General features: G+C 47.1%; 4 protein-coding genes across 4 annotated transcripts; 2 read left to right on the forward strand and 2 right to left on the reverse strand.

Moving 5' to 3' along the window:
* Nucleotides 1-1,289: 1,289 nt before the first annotated feature.
* On the reverse strand, nucleotides 1,290-4,799 carry LOC112873913. Its single transcript, XM_025937008.1, has 9 exons — nucleotides 4,702-4,799; nucleotides 3,586-3,778; nucleotides 3,189-3,459; nucleotides 2,997-3,093; nucleotides 2,790-2,920; nucleotides 2,546-2,615; nucleotides 2,350-2,464; nucleotides 2,125-2,279; nucleotides 1,290-2,031 (listed from the first exon to the last, which is right to left on the reverse strand). The coding sequence occupies exons 2-9, from the start codon at nucleotides 3,769-3,771 to the stop codon at nucleotides 1,446-1,448; spliced, it is 1,611 nt and encodes a 536-aa protein (XP_025792793.1). The 5' UTR covers nucleotides 3,772-3,778; nucleotides 4,702-4,799; the 3' UTR covers nucleotides 1,290-1,445.
* A 2,924-nt stretch (nucleotides 4,800-7,723) lies between these two features.
* On the reverse strand, nucleotides 7,724-8,823 carry LOC112875651. The gene has a single exon (XM_025939583.1). It carries the CDS (start codon nucleotides 8,633-8,635, stop codon nucleotides 7,952-7,954), a length of 684 nt encoding a protein of 227 aa, XP_025795368.1. The 5' UTR covers nucleotides 8,636-8,823; the 3' UTR covers nucleotides 7,724-7,951.
* A 10,848-nt stretch (nucleotides 8,824-19,671) lies between these two features.
* Nucleotides 19,672-20,588, forward strand: LOC112877930. The gene is made up of 2 exons (XM_025942307.1): nucleotides 19,672-20,016; nucleotides 20,112-20,588. The coding sequence occupies exons 1-2, from the start codon at nucleotides 19,672-19,674 to the stop codon at nucleotides 20,445-20,447; spliced, it is 681 nt and encodes a 226-aa protein (XP_025798092.1). The 3' UTR covers nucleotides 20,448-20,588.
* Nucleotides 20,589-22,998: 2,410 nt separating this feature from the next.
* LOC112872803 (putative ripening-related protein 4) lies at nucleotides 22,999-23,577 on the forward strand. Its single transcript, XM_025935847.1, has one exon. It carries the CDS (start codon nucleotides 22,999-23,001, stop codon nucleotides 23,575-23,577), a length of 579 nt encoding a protein of 192 aa, XP_025791632.1.
* The last annotated feature ends 1,075 nt before the right edge of the window (nucleotides 23,578-24,652 follow it).

A 24,652-nucleotide genomic window follows, 5' to 3' on the forward strand; every position in this document is an offset into this window, starting at 1 on the left:
AAAGACGTTATCCTGCAGAACGTTCTTGAAAGAATACACCTATGTGAGCCCGACTGTCGGACGATCGCAGTCTGTGAGATTCAGGTAATCTCTATTAAGCTCATGAAGAGATCAGGGAGTACGACTTATATGCTCCAACCGCGAAGTAGCCTACTGGAGGTCAAGTATCAGTTTGACTGTAATTGAAACTCACTCGCACAAAACTTGCAATTCAAGGCTTAGTCCATTGTTCAAGTTGTGAATGAGTGCAACTTGCTGTTCTAGATGGAAGTTCAACTTAACAGTCTCCATTGAAACACTGGTATATCAAACAACAGTGGGTTGAGGTAAAGTTATAACGAGACTTTGAGATCTGGTGGGGGATTGTTGGAATATTTGGGCCCTAAAGGCCCACCATGTAAATTCAAATAATTCCAATAAAATCTCAAAGGCCCATTAGTGCAAATGTGCATGGCAACAAGTTAGTCCCACCTTGCTAGTGGAGGTGGAGAAAATCCAACTTAAATAGTTGAATGTTCTGCATGCTCTTGCAAGTGTGGATGAGAGAAAGAAGGAAGAACGCGCGCGCTCGCTCGCCTCACCTCGCCGGGCACGGGCTCGGGCTTCGGGCGAAGGGCGCGCGCACGTGACGTGCGCGTGAATGATCCGCCAAAATCCGGTCCAATCCTTGCGGGAACGCAGCTTCCTTTTGCAGATTTGTTTTGCCACTTCTGTTACGGATTTTACGCGCGGAATTTTTAGGACTCGTAACCGACTTGTTTTTAGGACGCCAAAAACCCTAGCGATTCCTTCCTATAAATACGCACGGGTGCCGGCTAGAAACACAACACAACACAAGACGCACGCCACGCCTCAACCTGCGTGCTGCGTACGCTGCTTCATCTCATTCGTCGGCGTGCATTGGCGATCGGGAGAGCAGGTCTTCGGAACCTCATTCTCAGCGATCTTGCACCGGGAGAGGGCGAGTAAGGTTTTTGGAAAGCACTCTGCGCGACTACTTGAACGCTTCCACATCGTCGTCCTCTACGTCCTCGTCACCACGACTCGTCTTCCTCCTCGTCAGTGGGGCGCGACTCGATGTTGTCAAGCCCGCGGAGGTGCTGATCGTCGCCATCGTCTTCTTTACCCGATTATTCCGGTCAGCCTAGAAACGTACTGTTTTCTATCGCTAACTATGTCTTTCATACCTAGTATGATCTTGTTAGGATTGATCTTGCTGCTGCAGTATTTTATCTTAAATCACTTGATCAGCATATTTACGTATGTTCGTTTCCTATACGTAATTTTCGTCATGGTCATGATTTATCTTCGGATTAATTTAAAACTGAAACTCTTATTTTTTCCATCAGTTCCGAGGTAGAAGAAAGAGAACAGAAGGATCCACTGCCTAATCCTAGATGCAATAGCCTAGATACACTAAAACTAGTCATAGCATGGCCGATGAGTTAGTTGACCCAGTCATCCCCTCGCAGACGCTTGTTAGGCTTCTGCAGCCGAGTGGACTCCGACCTATCTTCTGCCGTGGTAGCGCTGCTCCCAGGGACAGGCTCCTCCTTGCATTGAGCAGTGACTGGAGTAGGGATCGCCATGTCAACGCTGCCCTCATGGACAGGCTCCTCGCATTGAGCAGTGACTGGAGTAGGGATCGCCATGTTAATGCTGCCCTCATGGACAGGCTCCTCCTTGCATTGAGTAGTGATTGGACTAGGTATTGCTATGTTAATGCTACCCTCACGGACAGGTTCCTCCTTGCATTGAGCAGTGGTTCCAGCAGGGACTGGGACGCTAACATCATCCATGATTGACCTCACCGACCAGCTCCTGCTCCCATACTTGTCAAATACTTGGAAAGTGTGGGTCGATCCAAGAAGATCCTCGATTTCTTCTGGCAGGGTGTACCACTCATCATCATCCTCGATCTCTTCAACGAGCTCCTCGGCGGAGACACCGACCAGCTCCTCAGCCACCTCACAGAAGATCATCAAGTTCATTGTGCCGGTGGCATCTTGCACCTTCGCCTTCAGCTTGTACCTTATGTGCCCAGAATAACGGCGTGGTAATTAGCTACTTATGAATTGAGCAACAAGTAAAAAACTGAGAACCAATGTGGCAATGGCAGCATACCATTGAATTGGTCTTTTAATCGGGCCACATCGGCTGCACTTGTATTTCCTTGGGGCCCCGTACATTGACTTTTGGCAGGTGTCGCATCCAAGATAACACCAGCCATTGCTGCAATCTATATGTATCAGGGAGACTTTGCACAAAAACGAGGTATCCTACAAGTGAAGACAAATTGTGAGTAAAACAGATAACTTTGCACACGAGAAGAGCAACAACTTAATTTACCTCATCATACTCCTCTGGATCGAGGCTTTTTAGCTGTTCAATTGTTCGCCAACTCTCGGCTAACTTCTGAGCTGGACTTTTTTTCGGAACTGGGTTTTCCTGCTGAATGCGCAAACTGCATGCACACAAACCAGTTTGCCATGTACTAGCTTAGATCAACATCAATGTAAGGTATGAACTTATGAAACTCACTCACTTTGCACAGAATTCTTGCACCTCTGGTATTTCCAAATCTAGATAGTAATCTGAACACGTTGTAGAGCAAACTATAACACCAAAAGATCACCACTTTAGAACATATGGCACCAAATGATTTCAGTACACACTATGATTGCATTGAATAATAGACAGACTAACGTTTTACAAGAAAATAAACAAATATAATTCAACAGTATCACATGGTAGAAGCCGATGGATGGAAGGGTGGATCAAGGACTAACCTGAATGTGAGGATTCAACGCGCATCCCTGCTAAGACAGCAACAACTGAGGCTTCTTGGCCTTTCTCGTGCATATCCTCAGCAAAAGCGCAAGCAGTATCTCCATACAACGTGATACTCAATTCCCTTCCTCTGTAAATGGTAAATCCACCAGTGAGGAGACTCAATGGACATCAATCATCCGAAAGGGAGAACTGTATTCCATTACCTCAAGTTCTGAATTCTTGCATTGCAAATCTTTATAAGACGGGATTTTTTCCAGACCTCCTCTAGCTCCCCAACATATACTATGTGGCCCAAAACATCTGCATAATTTATATCAGCGCATGTAAGAAAAATAATGAGATAAACATGTGGCAGGTCTAATTCTGATCGAATTTTCAGTTCCAGAAAATTCTACCTGTCAATACGCTAACGTCGTCACACCTAGAACGGAGGTCCTTAAAGTTAATGAACTCAAAGCTGTAGAGGGGTATCAAATCAGTATCTTCTATCTTATTGACAACCGTCTGCCCTCCAAAGTACATAGTCAACTCATTGCTACAGGTCATGTAGCTTTCCCTTGTATCCTCAATTGTAAAATTCGACAAGGCATATACCATCCCTTCAACTAGCTGATCTTCAAATTGCTCAATATCATCGGGAAGCACACGCGCCTGCATAGTTTCACCCTACAAGTGAAAATAACTAGAAGAATCAATGCATTGAAAACTCAAAGGATGGAAGTTTAACATTAGTAGTCAGCAAGCAATGTGATCAGCCATTTAGTGTTGAACGTAAGGTAGGGAATGTATTACCTGATCATCGATCAGAAGGCTGTCAAGGCTGAATGATATGTCATTTTTTGGATTGAAGGACTCCCACAGCCGCGAGATGCGCACACGGACTCTACATTTGTTCATTCCTAAGGTTAACTGAGACAGTGGGGTGAACTCATCAGCTGAACCCATTTTGGCCTTGATCACCTGAAGTTTATGCTGCATATACGTGCTGCTGCAAGTTAGCATTGAGACGAAAAGGGAATAGGGACCAATCTTTTGTATTGTACATATGTTATTAACCCCATAAACGGAGAAGCTTAAGCATGCTCAATAATATATTTTTCACCATGAATCTGAAAATCTGAAACCTTATGGACTATGGTTGCTTTCCCATCATAAAGTGCTCACTAAACATGAGGTTTTAACTCACTGAAATTTCTCAGTTTTTGTGTTTTTTCGGGATGAAACGGAATCAGTTGTAAAGTTATTTCGGGATGAAATTTCTTCTATTTTTCGTGCAAATATTGGCATTGATTTTGCATCAAATGCTGAGCTTGGAGAAGGGAATAAGAAATGCTAATGCGCGTTCCAATACTGCCGCTACTTTGTGGTGTATAAGAAAACTAGAATAACATGATTTTCAATCAAAGATGTGGTTATATCTCAATGCGATATGGCATCAGCAACTAGAATATGCTGCAAAAAAGAAATTGATTTTATCATAAAACCCTAGCTGAAAAATCCGCACAAGACAAAAATCGCCATAAGAAAAGCGCTACTATGAGGCTTCTGTCCGTCTACAAGATGGAAACATATCGGACTATAAAACGACTCGAGTACAACTCTTTGTGGAATACAAAAAAAAAAGATCCCAAAAAAAAGTTCAGATTATAACTCAGCAACCACCCAACGAGCCCAACTCAGATCACAAATTCAACAGCGTATAGAACCTGAAGCTGTTCAAGAACTGGAAAGCGCTACTCGAGGAATCAGGATAGTTGCAGACGCGTCGTACAAGTGTACATCCGGAGAAGTCGATCGGGAGAACACGCGAATCGAGATGATAACTAAATATCCAAGTGCTAAACCAAAGGAGGCTGCTCTTGCATTGCCCCCTCGGAGGATTGAGAACAGAGGCCTGGGTTACTTTACCTCCTGATGGATCGAAGTGTAGATCTAACTGTTTTCTTCTCCCCCTCGCCAAGAATGAGCTTGCTGCGGAAGGGAAAGGACCAGGAGAAGAAGAGGAAGGTGAGATTTGGTTAGGGTTTATTATAAGTCCCATCATATTAGATATTTGATGGGAGTATTAAATATAGATTAATGATAAAATAAATTTCATAACTTCCAGGATTTTTTTTAGACGAATCTATTAAGTCTAATTAGTTCATGATTAGCCCATATGATGCTACAGTAAACATGTGCTAATCATGGATTAAGTAGGCTTGATAGATTCGTTCCAAGTAAACTCTAGTTTATGCAGTTAGTTTTATAATTAGCTTATATTTAGTCTTTCTAATTAGTATTAAAATATTCGATATATAAGCATATTATAAGCATCTGGAATCCAAAACAACCCCCGACTGGAAGAGACGGTCTTGGGCGGAGCGCTGAGTTAATAGGGGCGAAGCCACGACTGGGGCAACCTGGGCTGCTCCTGTCCTTTTTCCTCCTGGGCTCCTGGCTCCACTTTTATTGTCCATCCATATGCTATTTTTTGTCTCTTCTAACAAGTGCAGGACATATGACCTGCTTCCTCCGTCTTAAAATATATAGCTACTTTTAGCATTTAAATTATATCCTATAATAATATATCTACTTTTAAGTTTTCAGGTGGATTGAGAGGTGTAAAATACCCTCGCAAAATAATTATGACATGCGGATCTACATGCAAGCTAAATAGAAAAATTATAATTATTCTCTTGATTAGTGTATGATAATATAGACTTTACTCTCTATTCTTAATTTATCTAAAATTCTTAATTTATCTGAAAAATTCTAGAAGTAGTTATATTATGGAACAAAAGGAGTACTAGCAGCAACAAGTTTGGGTCCATTCATATGCTCTTCTTTATCGCTTTTCTTTCCATGTAGAGTATATATTACTATGATTGGTTTTCCGCATCAGTCCCCAGCCAGTCCCGCTGGATGTAGGCTCTGTTTGGTTCCGCTTACCTTAGAATCGCTTATCTGGGAATCAAAATTTTCTGATAATCCGCTATCTGGAGAATCCGCTGTCTGAAGAATATGGGCGTTTGGCAATCCTGATTATTTCTACTGGATTGTCTGTTTTGACTGTAAAATGACCTGTATGCCCCTGAGTCCTGTAATAGCTCATTTTTATCGGATTTCTCTCATATTTTCAATGCCAAATATATTACTAGTACCAGAATTTTGTTATAGTAGAATTATAGTCATAAGACACATAATAATGATAAAAGCGTGGCGTGGCCTCGATGCAGGGGGCGACAGTAGGGGCGGCCCGATTCAGGGGGGCGGCGGCGCACAGCAGGGATAGGGGAGGGGAGGCGGGTGCAGAGGGAGGTGCTACAGAGGCGGGGGGAGGGCAGAGCCGCCGGAGCACGAGATGGAGGCGCCACAGGGAGAGGGGCGGCGGGGAGGGGGCCCAGGGAGAGGGTTGGGCGAAGAGCGAAGGGCGGGCGGGGCGGCGGCAGGGAGAGGCGGCCCGCCGCGGCAGGGAGAGGGGCGGGCGGGGCGGCGGCAGGGAGAGGCGGCGGGGAGGCGGCAGGTGGCGGCGGCGGGGCGGCGGCAGGGCGGCCGGGGATGGGAGGGGCGGCGGCGGCACGAGGCTGGCCGGGAGGAGAAGCGGGGGTCGGGAGCACGGGGGAGGGGAGCTGAGGGAGGGGTATCGGACGTCAATTGGGTTCGCTTCTCTGGGAATCGAGGGAAAGGGTGGTGGCCACAAAAATCGGATCACAGTTGTATTTCTGATTTCTAGAGAAGCGGTGGTGGAAAAAATCGAATCTCGAATCGAGATGTTTGGCGGGATTTTCGCTTTTTTCACCGAGAATCCGATTTTAATCGGAACCAAACAGGCCGTACTTTCAGCTTGTTTGGTTACCTGCACGAGGTACTGGGCCCGGCTCCGGTGATGAAAAAGCGCCCACGAGCCTGGCTCTGGGGAACGCAGAGGCGGACCTGGCTGAGGCGATGCAGAGGCAAATAGTGGGACCAGCGTGCAGACAAACGAAAGAAGCTGGGCATGCTAGTGGAGCAGCTAACCAATCAGCTTCTCTGATTAAACCTGGATGCGTGGGAACGTGAACCAAACAAAAATATGGTGCAGCTCACGAGCCTGGCCAGCTCGGGCCGGGTGGCTGGCGTGAGACGGACTCCAACCACCGTTCGCGGCTGCGGATCGGCATTCGCTCGGGACACGGAGCGTAGGGCCCACCCTTTGGGAAAGAAGAAACGCGGCCTCCTTCCAGCGGCTTGCGAAACGGCCGTCGCATCCCCGACCACTCCGCCGCCGGCCGTTGGTTCCCGCGTGAACCTTAAAGGCGACCAGGGGTTCCGATGGATGACGGCGTCGCGCCGGCGCGCACAGGCCCTAGCCGGAATCAAGATCTCGCTGGCGCTGCAGCACTCCCGACGGAGCAGTGGAAGATCCAGCGCTGGGGGTGAAGAAGACCTCGTGCGCCGCCGGCTCTTGTAGCTGCTTCTCCGTCCACCCGAGAAGCGGTGGGGGTGGTCCGTCCGCGTCGGATCTCCGTCCACGCCAGTGGTGGTGGTGGCGGTGCTCCGTCCGCCCGAGAACAGCAGATCTGGCGGTGGTGGTCCGATGCGACCTAGGCGCCGGCGAGGAACGGCGCAGCAGAAGCATGCCTCCGTTCGCCCGAGACGCGCCAGAGAGGGAGAAGGGGAGGACGGGAGCGACAGTTGGGATAGGAGGCTGGGGGGGGGGGTCGCGCGGATCTGCGGGACGGGAGGGAGGTACCCCGTTTTTTCGAGACGCAATAGGCAATCCGCTGGGCGCGTGAACAGTGCGCCCAGCGTCCCATTTACCGCGGCGGGGACGGGATGGGAAGCCCGCTGGAGTCGGTCCGAGCCAGGCTGCCGGCCGCATAGAACCAATCAGCCTCTAAGTTTTTCTCCCTTTCCTGCATGACTAGCGCCCTAACAATGACCGTGAGCTGAGCAAATCTAATTCATATACTTGAAGCTCAAAATTTTACTTCCATTTTCCATTACAAGTTTACAACCCAACCCAGAATATGCCTTTTATGCACGTCTTTTTTTCAAATTAGAAACGTCAACACATGGCATGTATATTGATCATTCAGTAAGCAATAGTAGTTTGCGAGGTGGTCAACGGACACGTAACACCTTATTCAATCATCACACCAAGCTAGCCACATTGACCACGGACCGCCTATCCCTATCAGCCCCCGTACTTAGCCTTGTAGTCCTGCCACAGCTGCTGCACGTTCTTGCCCAGGATCTGCAGGAAGTAGTCTTCGCTGTACCCGTCCTTGAGCTTGGCGTTGAGCTGCGCCACGAAGCCCGGCTGCAGCGAGTCGCAGTAGTCCAGGAACCTCGCCGTGACGTCGTAGCCCTGGTCCCACCGGTCGCCCTGCCCCGGCTGCACCCAGTGCCCCGGCGCGTACCCGGCCTTGAGGCGGACGTAGTCGGCGATGCCCTCGAAGATCCCCGGGTGCGCCACGTAGTCCTGCAGCCCCCATTGCCAGACGTGCACCACCTCGTGGTACAGCACCCCGGTCACCTCGGTCCTGACGTCGCCGGAGTAGCCGCCGACGTACCGGGCGCTGAGGTGGATGCCGTTGGCCCTCGTGGAGGCGACGCCGCCGATGTCCTCGACGACAAGGGTGACCGCGTCCACCGGCCTGCGGTCGGCGGGGCTGGGCTGGTTGAAGGTGTTCCAGACGAAGGTGGACGCGTCGGAAAGGACCTGCTCGGCGTAGTCGAGGCCGACGGCCTGGTCGAACCGTTCGCCGCCGGGGGTGTCGGACGCCGTGTTCGTCGCGTCGAACGTGACGGCGCCGGCCGCCGGCGCGGCCGCGGCCAGGGTTAGGAGGGAAGCGACCACGGCGACGTGAAGCTTCATCTTCTGCTGCTGGTGGCTGGTGCTGTGAACTTCTTGCTCTGGGAAATGATCGCTACTTATGGTTGCGGTGGCGTTTATGTTGGGGATTACTGAAGAAATGCAGAGCAGGGAGAAGATAAGATGAGAATTTTCAGAAGCTGACACTTTTCCCAAACTAATCAATGATTGAAGCTGATGTAGGGTTAGGTTTGGTCAAATGGACTGACTTGGACTTCGTCTAGTTTGGTAATGATGTCTCGCTTTTCTCCATGGACGGTTATATGTAACTTCGTTGTTGTTATGACTATGGGTTGGTCGATGTTTGAAAGTGTACGCTTGCAGAAATGTGTCAATGAAGAACATTGACGTGTGCACTTACGTTTGTGGTAGTAGCCTTATTCAATTAGTTGCCGTCCGTCTACATCTGTGGATCTTGTAGCCTGACCAGTGACCACACGGCATAAGCTAACGAACAACTTGTTAGATTAACGCACAAACCACAAAATGTCTCTGGCATGCGAAATTGTTACCAACGCAAATGAGCTTTTCCCCTGATTTCCCCCTCTTGTACTTGGCCTGCCACCCTGCCACGGCACGTAACTAGACCTTTTCTTTTTTTTGCATGCCGGGCTTTTCTTCTACTGAATACAATATGCAGGTGTTTGGTTTGGTAATGAGATTCGATGGAGGAGTATATTATATCCATACTCATCTCTAGTAAAATTTATAAAATATTTGAAAACTTTTGTTCTAGTGAATTTGGATACTACAGTGATGTGATATGTTCATAGGAGATGTATAGGTGAAAATGCCAAGATATGGTCTAAATTGAATTTTCACTATACCTAAATATTTTAATAATTTTTATTAGTGGGAATGGACATGATTTTGCCCACTATATTTTGACATAATGCATAGAAATTATATAAATGTTTGCAAAAGTTCCCCTATAAAAACTTATTTTTAAACTCAAAGTATTTAAAAGGCTACGAAAGAATAATTTTTGTACATACTACAAACGAATCTTTCAAAAACCATCCGTAATGGCTAATTAGGAACATATTATTTATCAAAAAGAAAACCTCCTGCAACGACTATGCCATTGTTGGCAGTGTAGGATGGGTTGTGACTGTATGGCTAATTATTGCTACTTGGGGCAAAAAGACACCATCGCGGCGTCGGTCATGGATTGGAGGAGCCTCTCTCCAGTCTCGACCGCAGCACCCGACCGGGCACCGCGTGACAGCTCCGGGCTTCTGGACAACAGGGCTTCCGGAGTTGTCCAGGACGGCGGCAGCGGTTGCCCGCCTCGACGGGGTTCGAATGGAAGACACCAACGGCTACGTTACCGGCGATACAGCATTTACCAGTGAGCTCCGGTAATGATAATATGTTGAAAATCGGTGAAAAATGGTCAAAACCGATTGGTAAAGAGACCTAAATTCAAAAAAATGAAATTCAACAATTTATCGTCGATAATCGATGCAAACTGAACGATTTATCGCTTCGCCTAATGAAAATATGTTTTGGCAGTGGAAAAAAATAAAGGTTTGATATCATTTAATTTTTTAGGTTATGTATTATATTATATTAGATAAATTACATATACATGCACAATTTTGCATATAGAATTGCCTAAGAAATAAACATATTTACATATTTTGCTCATAAAATTGCATAAAACACATGAATTTGCACATATATACAAACCACGAAATGTATAGTTCATATAAACAAACGAGTGCATAGTCCATACAAACTTCATAGTTCACAGAAATAAAAGAGTGCATAGTTCATACAAACCTCATAGTGCATAGAAATAAGAGTACATAGTCTATACAAGCCACATACAAACTTAGCAAACACATAGTCCATACATGAAGGCATTCGACATATCAATTTAATCATTCTTCGGTCTCTTCTTGCTGGTACGTGTGATATCCATAATAATATTCCTAAATATTGAAATGAACTCAAATAAGAGGGGAACACATAATGATGAAATTGTAATATATGTACATACATACCTGTAATGCACCAATCTGACCACTAGTGCTCATGCCAAGATGTACCGGTAGTTGAATGAAGTGGCTTGGATATGGTGGTGGGTGTGAATATGGTTGTGGGTACGGATATGGGTATGGTTGTGGGTATGGATATGGGTAGGAGGGTGGACGTGGATAGCTGAAGGTTGAACTCACTGAGCTGGAGCTATCACCTTCTCGAGGATCATATCGACGTCGGTTGCTTGTCGTCCTCCATTATGACATGGGTTGACCATGATCTTGATCTTGTGTGGTATGGGTGAAATCTGTCTCCCCGGTAAATCTAATAGGCGACATACTACGATCACTCCTTCCACCAGCTTGACTAGATACAGGATAACCACTCCCTCCATCATCATTGTCATCATCATCATCATCGTCATCATCAATGTTGCCTTCATCACCACCACCACTAGGCTCAGGTGTTGTCTCATTGCTCGCAAGCTCTTCCTCTGGAGGGCTCCTAATCATTTTTCCCTTCTTTTCTGGTCGCTGAGGTCGGAGAACTTTGGTCTTCCTCTTGCCAAGATGTGTATCACCAACATTCTCACCTGCCCATTGCTCTAAATTTTCATTGTCCTCTGCTAAAGAAGTGAATATTGGATTAGGAAGAGGAACATCACTAATATCAGAGTCCTCATCCAATGTTGGAGGGGCATTAGATCTGCTGTGCTCCATCCAATCTTGAATCGCACTTCGTTGGTGATAGAATGAAAGATCCATCATTCCACTCACAGGATCAAAGTCACTAGGCTCAACTTTGCTTCCTGCTCGCTGGATACGAAGTCGAAGGTTGTAGTTCATGAAAACCAACTGATGCAACTTCTTGTGTCCCAACCGATTTCGCAATTTTGTGTGGATGAAGGCAAAAGTACTCCAATTCCTCTCACATCCACTTGATGAGGCACATTGGGAGAGAAGTTTTATTGCAAGGCGTTGAAGTGTTGGAGTATCATTACCAAACATAGACCACCAACTAGCCGGTGAAGTAGCATGATCAGTGGCCATCCTCCTAGCTAGCTCTCCAGCAAAATCTCCTCGCTTTTGCTTAAAAAACACAGCTTCCTGAAGTGCAGCAGCCGCTGTGTTTGTATCACACATCCTTGCTAAACATTTGCGAAGATCTGTCATTAAGGAATCTGTTGTCCCCATGGTATAATTCACCATCGGATTCAAAGCACAAGCACCTTGCACATAAGTACCTAGCATGACAGTAGACATCCTCCTATCTATTATCTCCATAATATGTTGAAAACGAGTCGGATTTTTCTGACTTAAGTTGGCAGCATATGTCTGCTTTGTATTTTGATACTGCACAAGCACTTCACCTAAAGTTGGAACCTGATCTTAATCGGCAAACCGCAAGAAAACATACAATAGCTGATAGGCAAACCGCAAGAAAACATACAATGGCTCCACATCTTCCAACACATACTGCATGTTTGCCCACCAATCTAAATTTGTAAAGTTTGCGTATGCATACCTTTCCTGTTCTGAATTGAAATGGCGAGAAGCCCGAAATTCTGGGGTCATCATCCACTGCATGAATTGATCTTTCTTCCTCATGAAGCTCCGAAGGAACATGTAATTTGTTCCAAACCTTGTTGCATTCCACTTAACCAGTTCACCTCCAGTGGCTAACTTCATCATGTAGTCTCCGTCCATGGGCCTGTATCAATTCGTGGTTGTCTTAGGCTAGAGGCAGAAGCAAGATTGTAGTCTCTCACACGATCTGGCACTTGTGTCTTGCTCCTAGTGAGCATAGATGGGAGCGTACCTTTCACTTGCCCCGATCTGGAACCACCACCTCTCTCATATCATTGACCAGCCCTCTCTCTATACTCATGCTCTTCTCTTGACTGTCGGAGAGCAGCTTCCAAATCATGGTCGTCATTCTCAGTCTCCAAGTCCACATATTCAGTTCTAGCTGCTTCATCTTCTCTTAGCTTTCGACGATATCTTGCTTTCGTTCTTTGCTTGTTATTGTCGACCTGAAGCCCGAAGTACTCCTTCACTTCTTTAGGAATATTGGGACAATACCTCACATTCTTCCGTTGGTGTGCCAAATGCTCCTTTAGCCGTGTTGCCCCTCCTCCACCCTTTTCAACACGACAATACTTGCACTTGAAGCCAATGCCAATCTTCTCTCCATGTTCCCAAACTAAGTCCTGATTATCAGACATTCACCTACAAGAGGGAAATCGAACAATGTCTGTGTCAAAATTATGCTACGAATAAATGATACTCACTCTTAATTTGTACCATTTAGGCATACAAAATAAAGTAAAGGCATGCACCTTGTTTTCCTATTTAACATAGCATTTTGTACAACAATAAACTTTTCCCCAGAACTAATATCTAACACTGCAGTTTACATTTTACGAAAATTAAAGTGCATATATCGTTCGGACATGTAAAGTAACTAACTAAGGCTCTTCTGTTTTAGTATAATAGTACAATATGTGTACTATTTTCAGCAAATGGGCCAAAGATATCATAAAGCAATATAGCTTAGCTTCTCAAAATGGAGCAATAAAATTTTGGAGGAAATAACCTTGGACAAAGGGTGAATAATACTGTCTGAAACGTCTAGTAGTACGCTATTCTGGAGCAAGATTTCATTTCCTATTCTTCCCAACAGATGGGAGCTTGAAGTTTTCACTTCAGTAACATGAGAAAATCTCTCAAAAGGTGGCACAGTTCAGCAAGCGGAGTTCACAAACATATATCAGAAAAACACCTACAGCTAACTTGGAGAACCTAACAAAAAGTAGGATAACACAGTGCTAACAAACAACATAAGGCATATTAAATCTGTGATACAACCAACCATTCAAGAAATATTCTATACCACTATAATATATTTAGCCAAATCAATGAGTACAGATAAATAAGAAGCTAAACTGAACTGAAAATCATCCGATACAAATCGCTAATCAACGATTTACCTCGATTATCGACGCCACGATCACAGCTCCCTCGCTCCCAGCTGCAACATCATCGATAATCGGCGCACATACATTGATTATCGGCCTTAATCGCACGAAAATCAGTGAACGGAGCTGAAATCGCCCGCTCTCTTGCTCTGTGCTTGCGCGCGTGTGGGGAAAGTGAGAGGCAGGGGAAAGTGAACTGGAGCGCGTGTGAGGGAAGTGAGAGGCAGGGGAAAGTGAACTGGAAAGGGACAAGGGATGCTCCGTGCTTGCGCGCATGTGAGGAAAGTGAGAGGCAGGGGAAAGTGAACTGGAAAGGAATAAGGGATAGGAGGTTGGACAGAAGGTTGGAGAGAGAGTGACCGTGGTCCTCGTGAGGCTACAGTGTGGTGGAAGGGTTAACGGGTTAACGGGTTAGTGGATCGTAACAGGTAGTTAGATAAAAATATTTTTTCCCTAAGCAAACAATTATTGCTTTTAATATGTGACAACATTCTGAAATCAAGAGAAGGTCTAGTTTTTTATAAAAATAAGTTCTCTACTTTTTATAAAATTTTTTAAATTTTTGAATTTTCCATTGAAATCTAGCGAAATTTCAGTCGGTTTACGTTCTCAGCTAGCATCAGTAACGATAAATTTCACCGATAATCGCGATTATCGAGCGGTTTTGTATTCCCTGGAAGACACTACTGGCCTTGGTTACTAGATGCAGCTTCCGTGCGTTGCTGCTTGCTGCGGAGCTGTTTTTGCATTCTGTTAAAATATAAATATGTAACTAAGTCCAATTCCACATTTACTAATGTATTGTGATATTGGGAGTATAGTAGAGCATTATTGTACACGTAATACTACATGCTGAAACGTAATTTACTGCGGCAATACACTCTAGCTAGGTACCTGGGCCCATGATTTAGCATAGTGTTTCCATAATGCCTTGTTTGTGGTGGTGTTTTGAATAATGTTGGTGAGACCTCCGAGCATCATCAAGAGTCTAGTCGTTTTTAGCTCTCTATTTAACTCTCAATTTGACTCTCTAAAAAGATTCCTCTCATATTGAGGTCCCTGCTCTAACAGACTCTCCATTTCCCACTCTTCAAATCCCAATCCCAACAGCTCCTTCAATTCTCCTCCTCCACACACACTGACGTGTTGGTCCCACGCGCCATCCCCTTCCTTTCCCCTTCTTTATCATCTTCTCCTCTCCGCTCCCCTCCCCTCCGCCCTAGCCCCTCGCGCTCTCCTCCCCCCCCCCACCCCTCGATGGCGGCCAGCCCCTCCCTCCCTTCTCTTCCTCCCCGCCTCCCCTCTCCTCCCCCTCCATGGCGGCGGCGACAAAAAGGACGAGGCCATTCGCAAGTCGTTGCGAGCGTCACCGTCGAGGCTTGTCCCGGTCGCGCTCCGGCGCCAGCCACGGCAGGGCTGCGCGCAACGGCGGCAGGAGTGGCAGCGGTTGCGACAGCGGGGCCGAGAATGGCGACGCCAGCGGCAACTTCAAATTCTACAAGGAGGAGAGGGTGGCCTTGCATCCGCCGGCCGCGGCGGCGGTGGCTGTCTCCGGGCCGTTCTTCCAAGTCCTCGTCATCGTCGTCGGTGAGCGGGTCGGCTGGAGCAAGCCGCCCCACAAGAAGCTCCGTTTCTTTGCTGGTGGCTCCGCCATAGCAGGAGGCAGGGTAGGCAGGGAGGCAGCCGGCGAAGCGAGGCAGGACACGCGTGTGCGGGAGGGCGAGTCCGACTCGCTCGGCAACTTTGCCGAGGGAAGGGGAGCCTTTGCCGAGCCGGATAGCTTGGTGAGGAGGATGCCGAAGCCGTTGGATGCCGATTTCGGCGGTGATTCGCTTTTTTTCCGAGGCGAGCTGAGATACGGAGCCTCTTGGAGATGCTTGCTTCTTCTAAGAGAATTTAGATTTCAAAACTAACATGACACTGCGTACTGCCTTTCAGGATTTCTTTGTTTCCAAATGCTACTCTATTTTCTCATCACCATAATGCTCACAAGGATCATTGTCGATTGTGATCATTTGAGTATCTATTTCCAAATGCTAGTCTAATTTTCTGCCTGCTCGGCTATGGCTGACTACTTGGAAGAATTGAGTTTAGTTCAGAAGTAATTTGAATTACAAAATCAGAAGTTCCTTTTTGAATACTTGGATTTCTTGGCTAAAGGACTAATCATTAAGCAATTAACCAGTGATGCCTTGTTATTGTTGGTCCTCTTGCTACAAGAAGCCAGAGATGTAGTCGACAGCAGATCAAGCTCCAAGCCTTCGGGCCGAAATATATTTATGCCGCGCACGGCTGCGAGGAGAGCCATCGCAGAAGGAAGCGTCGCTCGCCGTCGTCTTCCTCACGCGCCGCCGCTGCGCCATTGCTGCCGACTTTAGGGTTCGGATTGTTGGGTCGCTCGCCGTCCAGTCTCGACCGCAGCACCCGGCCGGGCACCTCGTGACAGCTCCGGGTTTCCGGAGTTGTCCAGGACGGCGGCAGCGGTTGCCCGCCTTGACGGGGTCGAATGGAAGACACTGACCTGGTTACTAGATACAGCTTACGTTCGTTGCTGCTTGCTGCAGAGCTGTTTATGCATTCTGTTAAAATATAAATATGTATTAACTAAGTCCAATGTCAAATTTACTAATATTGGGACACTGGGAGTACAGTAGAGCATTATTGTACATGTACTACGTACTGAAACGTAATTTACTGCGGTAATACACTGGAGGTACCTGGGCCCATGATTTAGCATATATAGTGTTTTCATAATACCTTGTTTGTGGGGTGTTTTGAATAACTAGTGAAGATGTACAAATTGTTTAAAAATAATTATTGCATCGAACTACTATTTAAAAAATCTTATTTGTTGCGTGATGGAATAACCAATTATATTTGCTATCTAAAAATCTAAAAGGGAAGCAACATTTAGTACGTATATAAGACAACTCTTGATTAAATATAAAAGCATATTTTTTTCAGTGGATATTTATGGAATTAATTAGTCAACAAATTGGCCAGAGACGTGGTGAGCCAGCGCTAATAGGAAGAAATGCCTAGCCTGGTTTGTTACCAATAGGAGTTTACATGAGTTTATTTGGAGCAGCTTCTCTCTCAGCCTTTTTACGATGGTAACTTTTCCATATATTTGCATTCAACTTTTCTTTTTTATCAGCCGACAGGCTTGCGTACTTCTCCCTTGCCCTTTGCCGCTTAGCTCCCCTTTGATCAGTGGAATCACCTACAATTGTAAAAGAACTATGAATAGATCATTTGTTTATTAATCATAACCATGAAGCACGAAGCTTATAATAATAATTTACTAAAAGAAGATATAAGAAAAAAATATTTCGTCAACATCATAGATAACAGGCTCCTCATGTAATTGTCACTTATGATGATTCAACGTGTTTGTGATATCTCCAAATGGTCGATAGCCATCCATTGTTAGGAAATATTCAATTGATCAAAATATACAGTTTGCATAGAGCTATAATAAAAAAACTACATGGATCATGGATCTCTATAAACACATAAACCTAAAATACATGGTTTCCTATAAGCAACATATTAAAAAATATATCAAAAGTTAAATGAGAACAACATCTTACCTCTAGCGGTTTTAGCAAAGAGCTCGATGTTTCGTTGTCAGCATGAAATACAGGGCATGTTGATTGGTGTTCTGGTGCAACGGTGGCGAGTAGCACGCTAGTGACGCTGATCATGAGGATCCACATAGGGTGATCAAGTAAACATTCGAATGCATGAATGTAGATAAGAAAAAAAAATCAATAAAATATTTGAATGGATAATAGAATCTTACCTCTACAAACTTCTGTGCACCATTGCATCCAATGACGAAATGACCGGTGCAGCTTAATTCGCACCTCTAGGGCTGGCTTCTAGCGGGATAGGGGCGCCAGTGACCTCCAAGGAAATGGGTGCCAGTGACCTTCAGGATAACGAGCGCTGGTGCTGACGACCATGCAATGTGCGACGTTAGGAGGGACAGGGAGAATGGGGAACGTCAGACGACCAGAGAAACGCGGACGATGTGTTACGCCGGTGATTTAAGATATGATTTCAATACCATGATGAACAACACCTTCTACCTAACCAACAACATAAAACTGCTATTACAACAAATATTGCAACATGGGTAGGAGGCAGATCTTGGCGTTGGAAGCGACGTCCTCTTGGGTGTCTTCCGATCGGTGGAGAGGTCCTATTTTGTAAGAAAAAATTAGTTGGTACCAGCCTCTTGACGTGGCAGCGGCAACAATGAGGTGAATGATTAACCCTAGAGGTGTATAGCTTTATAGGTGCATAGATGGAAGACATGAAGATGTCATGCTTTTGGAAAGGCTTCCTGCGGCAATAAGGACATCTGCAATTAGCCTCTTGATTGATTGATAGGTATATCTTAATTTAGTATGGAAATAATTTATACTACTTAATTTATACCCCTTCATTTATACTACTATATTTTCTATTTGACCGTATGAGTGATTCATAAGTAAGAAAAGAAATATTCATAAGTCGAATTTGTGCATAAGGAAAGAAATATATGGGGATTAATTTTCTCTCTTAATTATGCGCATCTTGATGTTACATTTAGCCCCTTGATTGATTGATAGGGATATTAGTATGGAAAGAATTTATAGTACTTAATTTATACCCTTCCATTTATACTACTCTATTTCCTATTTCCTATTTGTGCATAAGAAAATAAATACGCGGGGATCAGTTTTCTTCCTTAATTGTGCGTGTGAGGGCGCTCCATGCGGCGGATACACCGAGTGGGTATGTAGAAGGCTTTGATGAAAAAAAATTTAGCTTTTGGGTGGAATTATTTTTCTTCTGTCAAAAAATGGGTCTCCACCCTTTTTCGTCAAACTTTTAGGCATGTCAAGTAGGACATCCGTGAGGAGTATGATAGATCTAATTTTGGTGAGAAAGAATTTCGATTAATAGTATAGATGTACCGACCATATTTTGGTCAGATCTTAGCTTCTTCTCGGAGAGTTTAGATTTGGAAACTAATATGACACTACGTACTGCCTTTCAGGACTTTATTGTTTCCAAATGCTACTCTATTTTCTCATCACCATAATGCTCACAAGCGGATCATTGTCGATTGTGATCATTTGAGTATCTAATTCCAAATGCTAGTCTGTTTTCTGCCTGCTCGAAGAATTGAGTTTAGTTAAGAAATATTTTGAATTGCAAAATTAGAAGTCCTTTTTTGAATACTTGGATTTCTTGGCTAAAGGATTAGTCACTAAGCAATTAATCAGTGATACCTTGTTGTTGGTCCTCTTGCTACAAGAAGCCAGAGATGTAGTCGACAGTGGATCAAGCTCCAAGCCTTCGGTGGTTTAGATTATCTTTATATGGCCTGAAGATCTCATCCACGTCTAAATCTCCTCGAAAAAAAAATACAACGCTGATAACAGGAATACCCAATGATTGGCAACGGATTCACCATTTCATCATCATGGGCCGCCAAACCTGACCTGCCCAGAAAACCACGATCCAACCCGATCAACATGCGGGCCGGGCTTGGATTGAAGTTTTGGACCCATCACAAAAATCAGGTCGGGCACAGGCTGAATATTTTGACCGGAAACTCAAAAAAAGTCCAACCCAACCCAAAAGTTACCTATAAAATTTCGAATTTAATTCGACCTAGCCCGAACCCGACCGACTTGACCATGTGTCGCGTTGGGCTCGAGCCAAAAAATCTAGCCTGGTGGTCGGATCAGGTTAGGCTTGAGCAGAAAAAACCAAATTTTTCTTTGACCCGACCTGAACCGGCATTTTGACAGAACTCGATATATACAATTACATATTATGGGTTGTAAAGCGTATACGAGGCTGATTTGTCCGCACTCCTTTGGCTTCACCCCATTGTTTTCCAGCAGTAGCAACAAAGTTTTGCCCAGTGGAGGAACTGGATCGCAGGGCTGCCGGCTGTTGAAAATAATTAAAACAACATGCGAGTTATATATACACTTCTCCTATATATGTATGCAAGTCCATGCCTACCTGTTATGCAAATAAAGTAGTTGAGCGCTACAGCACTAGCACAACGATGAAGCCTCACGTCGTCGCAGCCGCTTCCCTCCTGCTCATCGCCCTGGCCGCGACGACGGCCGGCGCCGTCACGTTCAACGCGACGGACGCGGCGTCCGGCACCGCCGGCGGCCAGCGGTTCGACCAGGCCGTGGGCCTCGCCTACGCGAGCCAGGTGCTCTCCAACGCGTCCACCTTCATCTGGAGCGCCTTTAACCAGACCAGCCCCGCCGACCGCAAGCCCGTCGACGCGGTGACCCTCGTCGTCGCGGACGTCGGAGGCGCGCCGGCCTTCGCCAGCGGCGACGTCATCACCCTCAGCGCCCCGTACGTCGGCAACTACTCCGGCGACGTCAAAACAGAGGTGACGTGGCTGATGAGGGGCACGGGCATCCAATGTGTTGTCGAGGCCGGCCGGGCAGGCAAACGAATGCCTGACGGCTACTGAATGTTCTGCAGGTGACCGGCGTGCTGTACCACGAGATGGCGCACGTGTGGCAGTGGGACGGGCAGGGCCAGGCGAACGGCGGCCTCATCGAGGGCATCGCCGACTTCGTGCGGCTCAAGGCGGGGTACGCGCCGGGGCACTGGGTGAAGCCGGGGCAGGGCGACCGGTGGGACCAGGGCTACGACGTCACGGCGTGGTTCCTGGACTACTGCGACTTGCTCAGGCCGGGGTTCGTGGCGCAGCTCAACGCCAAGATGAAGGACGGGTACAGCGATGACTTCTTCGCGCAGATCCTGGGGAAGAGCGTGCAGCAGCTGTGGCAGGACTACAAGGCCAAATACGAGTGAATCGATAAACTGCTTGTTTACTTTTTTAAAAAAATAAACTGCTTTGTTTTTGTGGATTAGCAGACGAAACTGTAGTGCGTGCTGCGTACCAATTTATTCAGAGCTAAGTCATGCATTGACGTCATGGCAAGCTAGCAAAGTTTGTCCGCTTGAGCTTTTGCAATATTAGTATCATGTTTCCTTGCTAGTCCAAGTGGACAAGTGGTGGAGCTCTTCTTGCTAGTTCATTTGCTAATTGCTAGTACGCATGACTCACTACTCTCCATAATTTAAGAGAAAAGCTACTCAATGGCTTATGGGCCAACACGTCCTCCTTTACAAAATTGAGCAGTGAAGAAGTGTGTTCCAATGAGAAGACGATCATCAGCACGCAAAAGCCGAAAACGAGGACTGGACCTGACACTTGCCCCAAGAAGCTATGGCCTCATAATTCCTCATATCAGGCCCAAACCTGGGGCCGGTGCTGATTCTCGCCCAGATCTTGCCCGCATGGGCCGTGGCAGGTGCGCCACTCGCTCCCTCACGCGGTCAGGCCATGCCGCCGCCGAGCTCTCCCGCGCGCCGCACCGCGCCGCGCGTGGCGTGGACGAGCTCAGCCAATACGTGCTGCGAGCAAGTACGGCAGCGAACCCGCCACGGCGCGCCGGCGCCGGTGCAACCGCAGGGGCCGAGGGCGGGGCTTGATGCGCGCGCACACAGCGTTATGGGCGGATGGTTCGGACTCGGACGGGATCAGTTCGGTGCGCGCGTCAACTGGGCGACAGGCGACAGCATAAGGGGGCCCTGCCCCTCCGCACAACCCCAAGTGCCAGCTAGATCTGTGGCAAGGTGAGCATGATACTGAAGAGAGCATATCGTAGCGCAGCCAACTGAGCAAGCTACCATTCACCTTTAGGCTTCGTTTGGGAGGCCGTGGATCAGGCCCCCAATAGCAACCATCCCCTGCACAGAGCATACACCCACCACAGCTAGGAAGAGATCGCAGCATGTCATGTTGCCCAGCGACGCCGCTGCCCATAGCGATCAGCTGTGTGGTGTCGCCCAAGACCACGCTAGACTATGTCGTGCATAGTTGCGTACGCGAACTGAGGATTTGATTGGTTTGCTTTCAAAATATGCCGTGTCAAAATGTGGGCAAGTCTATAGATTTTAGCACTCCGTTTAATTGAAGATCAAAAAAGTAGTCCGCATAACCAAGTGTTATTCTAAACTTGTCAAGATCTTGGTAAAAAATTAGCATACCTATATTTTGATATCAAACCAATCAGACTGTGACTGCACAAACGATGCGGCCGCCCCACACGCTGCAGCCCAGAGAATCTGCAGGTCGCAGCGCCGGCAAATGGAATACCGACCCGGCAGACCACCTTGCAATCTCCCTCAACGTATTTTCGCCCACGCCTTTTCTTTTCTTTTTCTCGACTTCTCGTAGCTCCTGTTGTTGCCTCTCGCCCTCTCTGATAAGCTCTCTAGAAGGCTAAAATTGCAGCGAGGTAATTGCTGACGTGTACACGAACAGATGATCCTTGTTTATTGGTACGCCTTGCAGTGTCCTAGAAACTTCCACAGCCAGCCAAAAAAGGAAAAAAAAACGTAGAGAAACGCCTGGGACAGCTGGCGCAAGCCAAATGGCCAATGCCATTGCCATGGATGGAATGAATCACCAACGAGCCGGAGAAGACAAACGAGCTAACTTGGATTCCTATACTACATCGCTGCGCGGATAAGAGAGACGCTACTTGGATTCGCGTGTCGTCTCGGGAGGGAGATCAAGGTGCATATACCTTGGAATCTCATTCACTCGGATATTCAGACAAGGGCGATGGATGGGAGTACTTCAGGGAAGTTTAATTTTCCGGTAGGACCGGAAGCATGAAGCAGCGCAGAAAATATATATGATGATCTTACGGTCCAAAGCACCATCTTAAGCTTCTACCACCCAATTTGAAATAGCTGTACGTGTTCAACATCGTTGTAGGATCGAAGCCCTCTGATCTAGCCAATTTTTCATCACACATGATCTCGCAACTGTTCTTTCAATTTGCACCAGTTGTACAAGACAGCTTGCGCCAACTTAATGCAAAAGGAACAACATGTAGGCTCGAGTTTACCAACGGAGTCCTTCGACTAACAAGCATAGCTCCAATTAAGCAAGAACTATCCAGAGTTTGTTCAGAAAAAAAATAATGCAAGTTTTTTTCTGCATCCAAATGTTAGATGTTTATTAATTAGCACAGTATTATTCCCCGTGCAGGCAAAGACAAAATTCAGATGTGGCAGCATTCAACAATCCACGACAGTTCCAGTCTGCTTTCACCGCCAAAATTCAGAGTCTACTATCAAACCAACCAATCAATGCAAACAACACAGCCGGTAGCAAAACCGAGGAGCGGGTCTGTGTTAACTTGTCCAGTAAAATCGATCAAACTCCCTAGCAATCGACGTTCCTCGAGCTCTATATAAAGCACCCCATGGATCCCACGCACCTCATGCACCAGCAGGAGTAGTTCACTGCGATCACCGTTCAGGTTCAGCGGAGCAGCTAGCTAGCATGGCCAGCACGAAGCTACTGGCGGCGCTCGTGCTCCTGCAGGTCCTGTCCCTCCACGCCCATGCCGCCAAGCACAAGCCCGGCGCCGGCGGGGGCGGCACCTGCCGCGCCAGCGGCGTGCTCCAGGGCAAGGCCGGCAAGTGCAAGAAGCTCAACGGCTCCGACTGCTGCGTCGCGGGCCACAAGTACCCGCAGTTCCGGTGCTCGCCCCCCGTGTCCGCCAGGACGCCGGCGACGCTGACGCTCAACAGCTTCGAGAAGGGCAAGGACGGCGGCGGCGCCACCTTCTGCGACCACCGCTTCTACAAGGACAGCGCGATGGTGGTCGCGCTGTCCTCCGGGTGGCTGCAGCTCGACGGCACGCGCCGCTGCGGCAAGATGGTCCGCATCACCGCCAACGGGCGCTCCGTGCTGGCCAAGGTCGTCGACGAGTGCGACTCGGTGGCCGGCTGCGACGAGGAGCACAACTTCGAGCCGCCGTGCGCCAACAACGTCGTCGACGGGTCGCCGGCAGTGTGGAAGGCGCTGGGGCTCAAGGAGAGCCTCGGAGAGGTCAAGGTCACCTGGTCCGATGTCTGAGCCGGGCAACGCGCACTAGCTGCCTGATGTTGCCTGCTTCTTCAGCAAGGAGAGAGGAAGAAGGTGCACACATAGGAGTGTGTTCTTCTCACTTGCATGCGTGCTCATGGGATTTGCGATGCAGTTACGCAAGTATTAGTGATGGAGTAGCTACTAAATAAACCCATCATTTAGCATTTTTCATTGTCCAAAAATTGTGACCACTGCTATATGTGTTCGTTGATATAGTTCATGTTTCTCCCAAAGTAACTCATGCATATGTTCAATGTACTACTGTTGGTAATGATATTGTGATCTATTATTCTTGTGTCTACCATTCCTGTATAGGTGGCGGTTTAGGCATATATAGAACTTGTTATTGATGCAGCTAGACCTTTGCTTGTGTGGTGAAGATGACTATATAAACTGATGCACGGCTAACGGGCTAAGAACTAACTCTGAGCACACAAGCAGCAAAGGCCAAACAAAAAAGTAAAAGAGCAAAGAGAAGGTGAGATTGAGAGCATAAGCGAGGGTACATGAAATGGCTACCATCCCTGACCAGTGGCCACCATGACCATCGTCTTCATGATCACTGTGATCACCCTAGGCCACCAGCCGACCTGCAAGATCCTAGCCAGGACATGAGCAAATCAAGATTAAACAGAAAGGTCCCCGGGTAGAGAGGTGGAAGAATGCCTTCATGACCTCATTCTCAGTTTCTGGATCGTCGAAACAGATAGTCTGAACATTCAGTTACAACCCATGGCATATAAACTCACACCCGCCACTGGCAAGTGTGGTCCACAACCCGGACTCCCTAACACCTACACAGTTGCTTCATTCTCTGTCTTCAGACGCCACTGGATCGGAGTATTTCCCTTTTCCGCCTTCTTCTCCTTCACAGTTTCCTCCCCAGCAGTGAGCCAGTGACAATCACTCCCTCCACCTCCCAATAGCATTCGCACATCGGCCCAGCTTCGGTGTCAGCGAGCAGCGGCTACCGACACCCCCCTGGCAAGTCCAGCAATTCTGAGAAGAGCAACAATCATGACTGCTGCGTCGATGGCAAGCAGTACCCTCGGTACCACTGCTC

This window comes from Panicum hallii, chromosome 9, assembly GCF_002211085.1.
Source record: "Panicum hallii strain FIL2 chromosome 9, PHallii_v3.1, whole genome shotgun sequence".
NCBI classification, from domain to species: domain Eukaryota; kingdom Viridiplantae; phylum Streptophyta; class Magnoliopsida; order Poales; family Poaceae; genus Panicum; species Panicum hallii.

Coding starts and splice junctions, on each gene's coding strand:
- LOC112873913 (XM_025937008.1), bottom strand. CDS start 3,771: ATGCAGCATAAACTTCAGGTGATCAAGGCCAAAATGGGTTCAGCTGAT. Junction 3,094..3,188: donor CGACGTTAGCGTATTGACAG/GTAGAATTTTCT, acceptor TAAATTATGCAG/ATGTTTTGGGCCACATAGTA. Junction 2,032..2,124: donor ATTAAAAGACCAATTCAATG/GTATGCTGCCAT, acceptor TGGGCACATAAG/GTACAAGCTGAAGGCGAAGG.
- LOC112875651 (XM_025939583.1), bottom strand. CDS start 8,635: ATGAAGCTTCACGTCGCCGTGGTCGCTTCCCTCCTAACCCTGGCCGCG.
- LOC112877930 (XM_025942307.1), top strand. CDS start 19,672: ATGAAGCCTCACGTCGTCGCAGCCGCTTCCCTCCTGCTCATCGCCCTG. Junction 20,017..20,111: donor CCGGCGACGTCAAAACAGAG/GTGACGTGGCTG, acceptor AATGTTCTGCAG/GTGACCGGCGTGCTGTACCA.
- LOC112872803 (XM_025935847.1), top strand. CDS start 22,999: ATGGCCAGCACGAAGCTACTGGCGGCGCTCGTGCTCCTGCAGGTCCTG.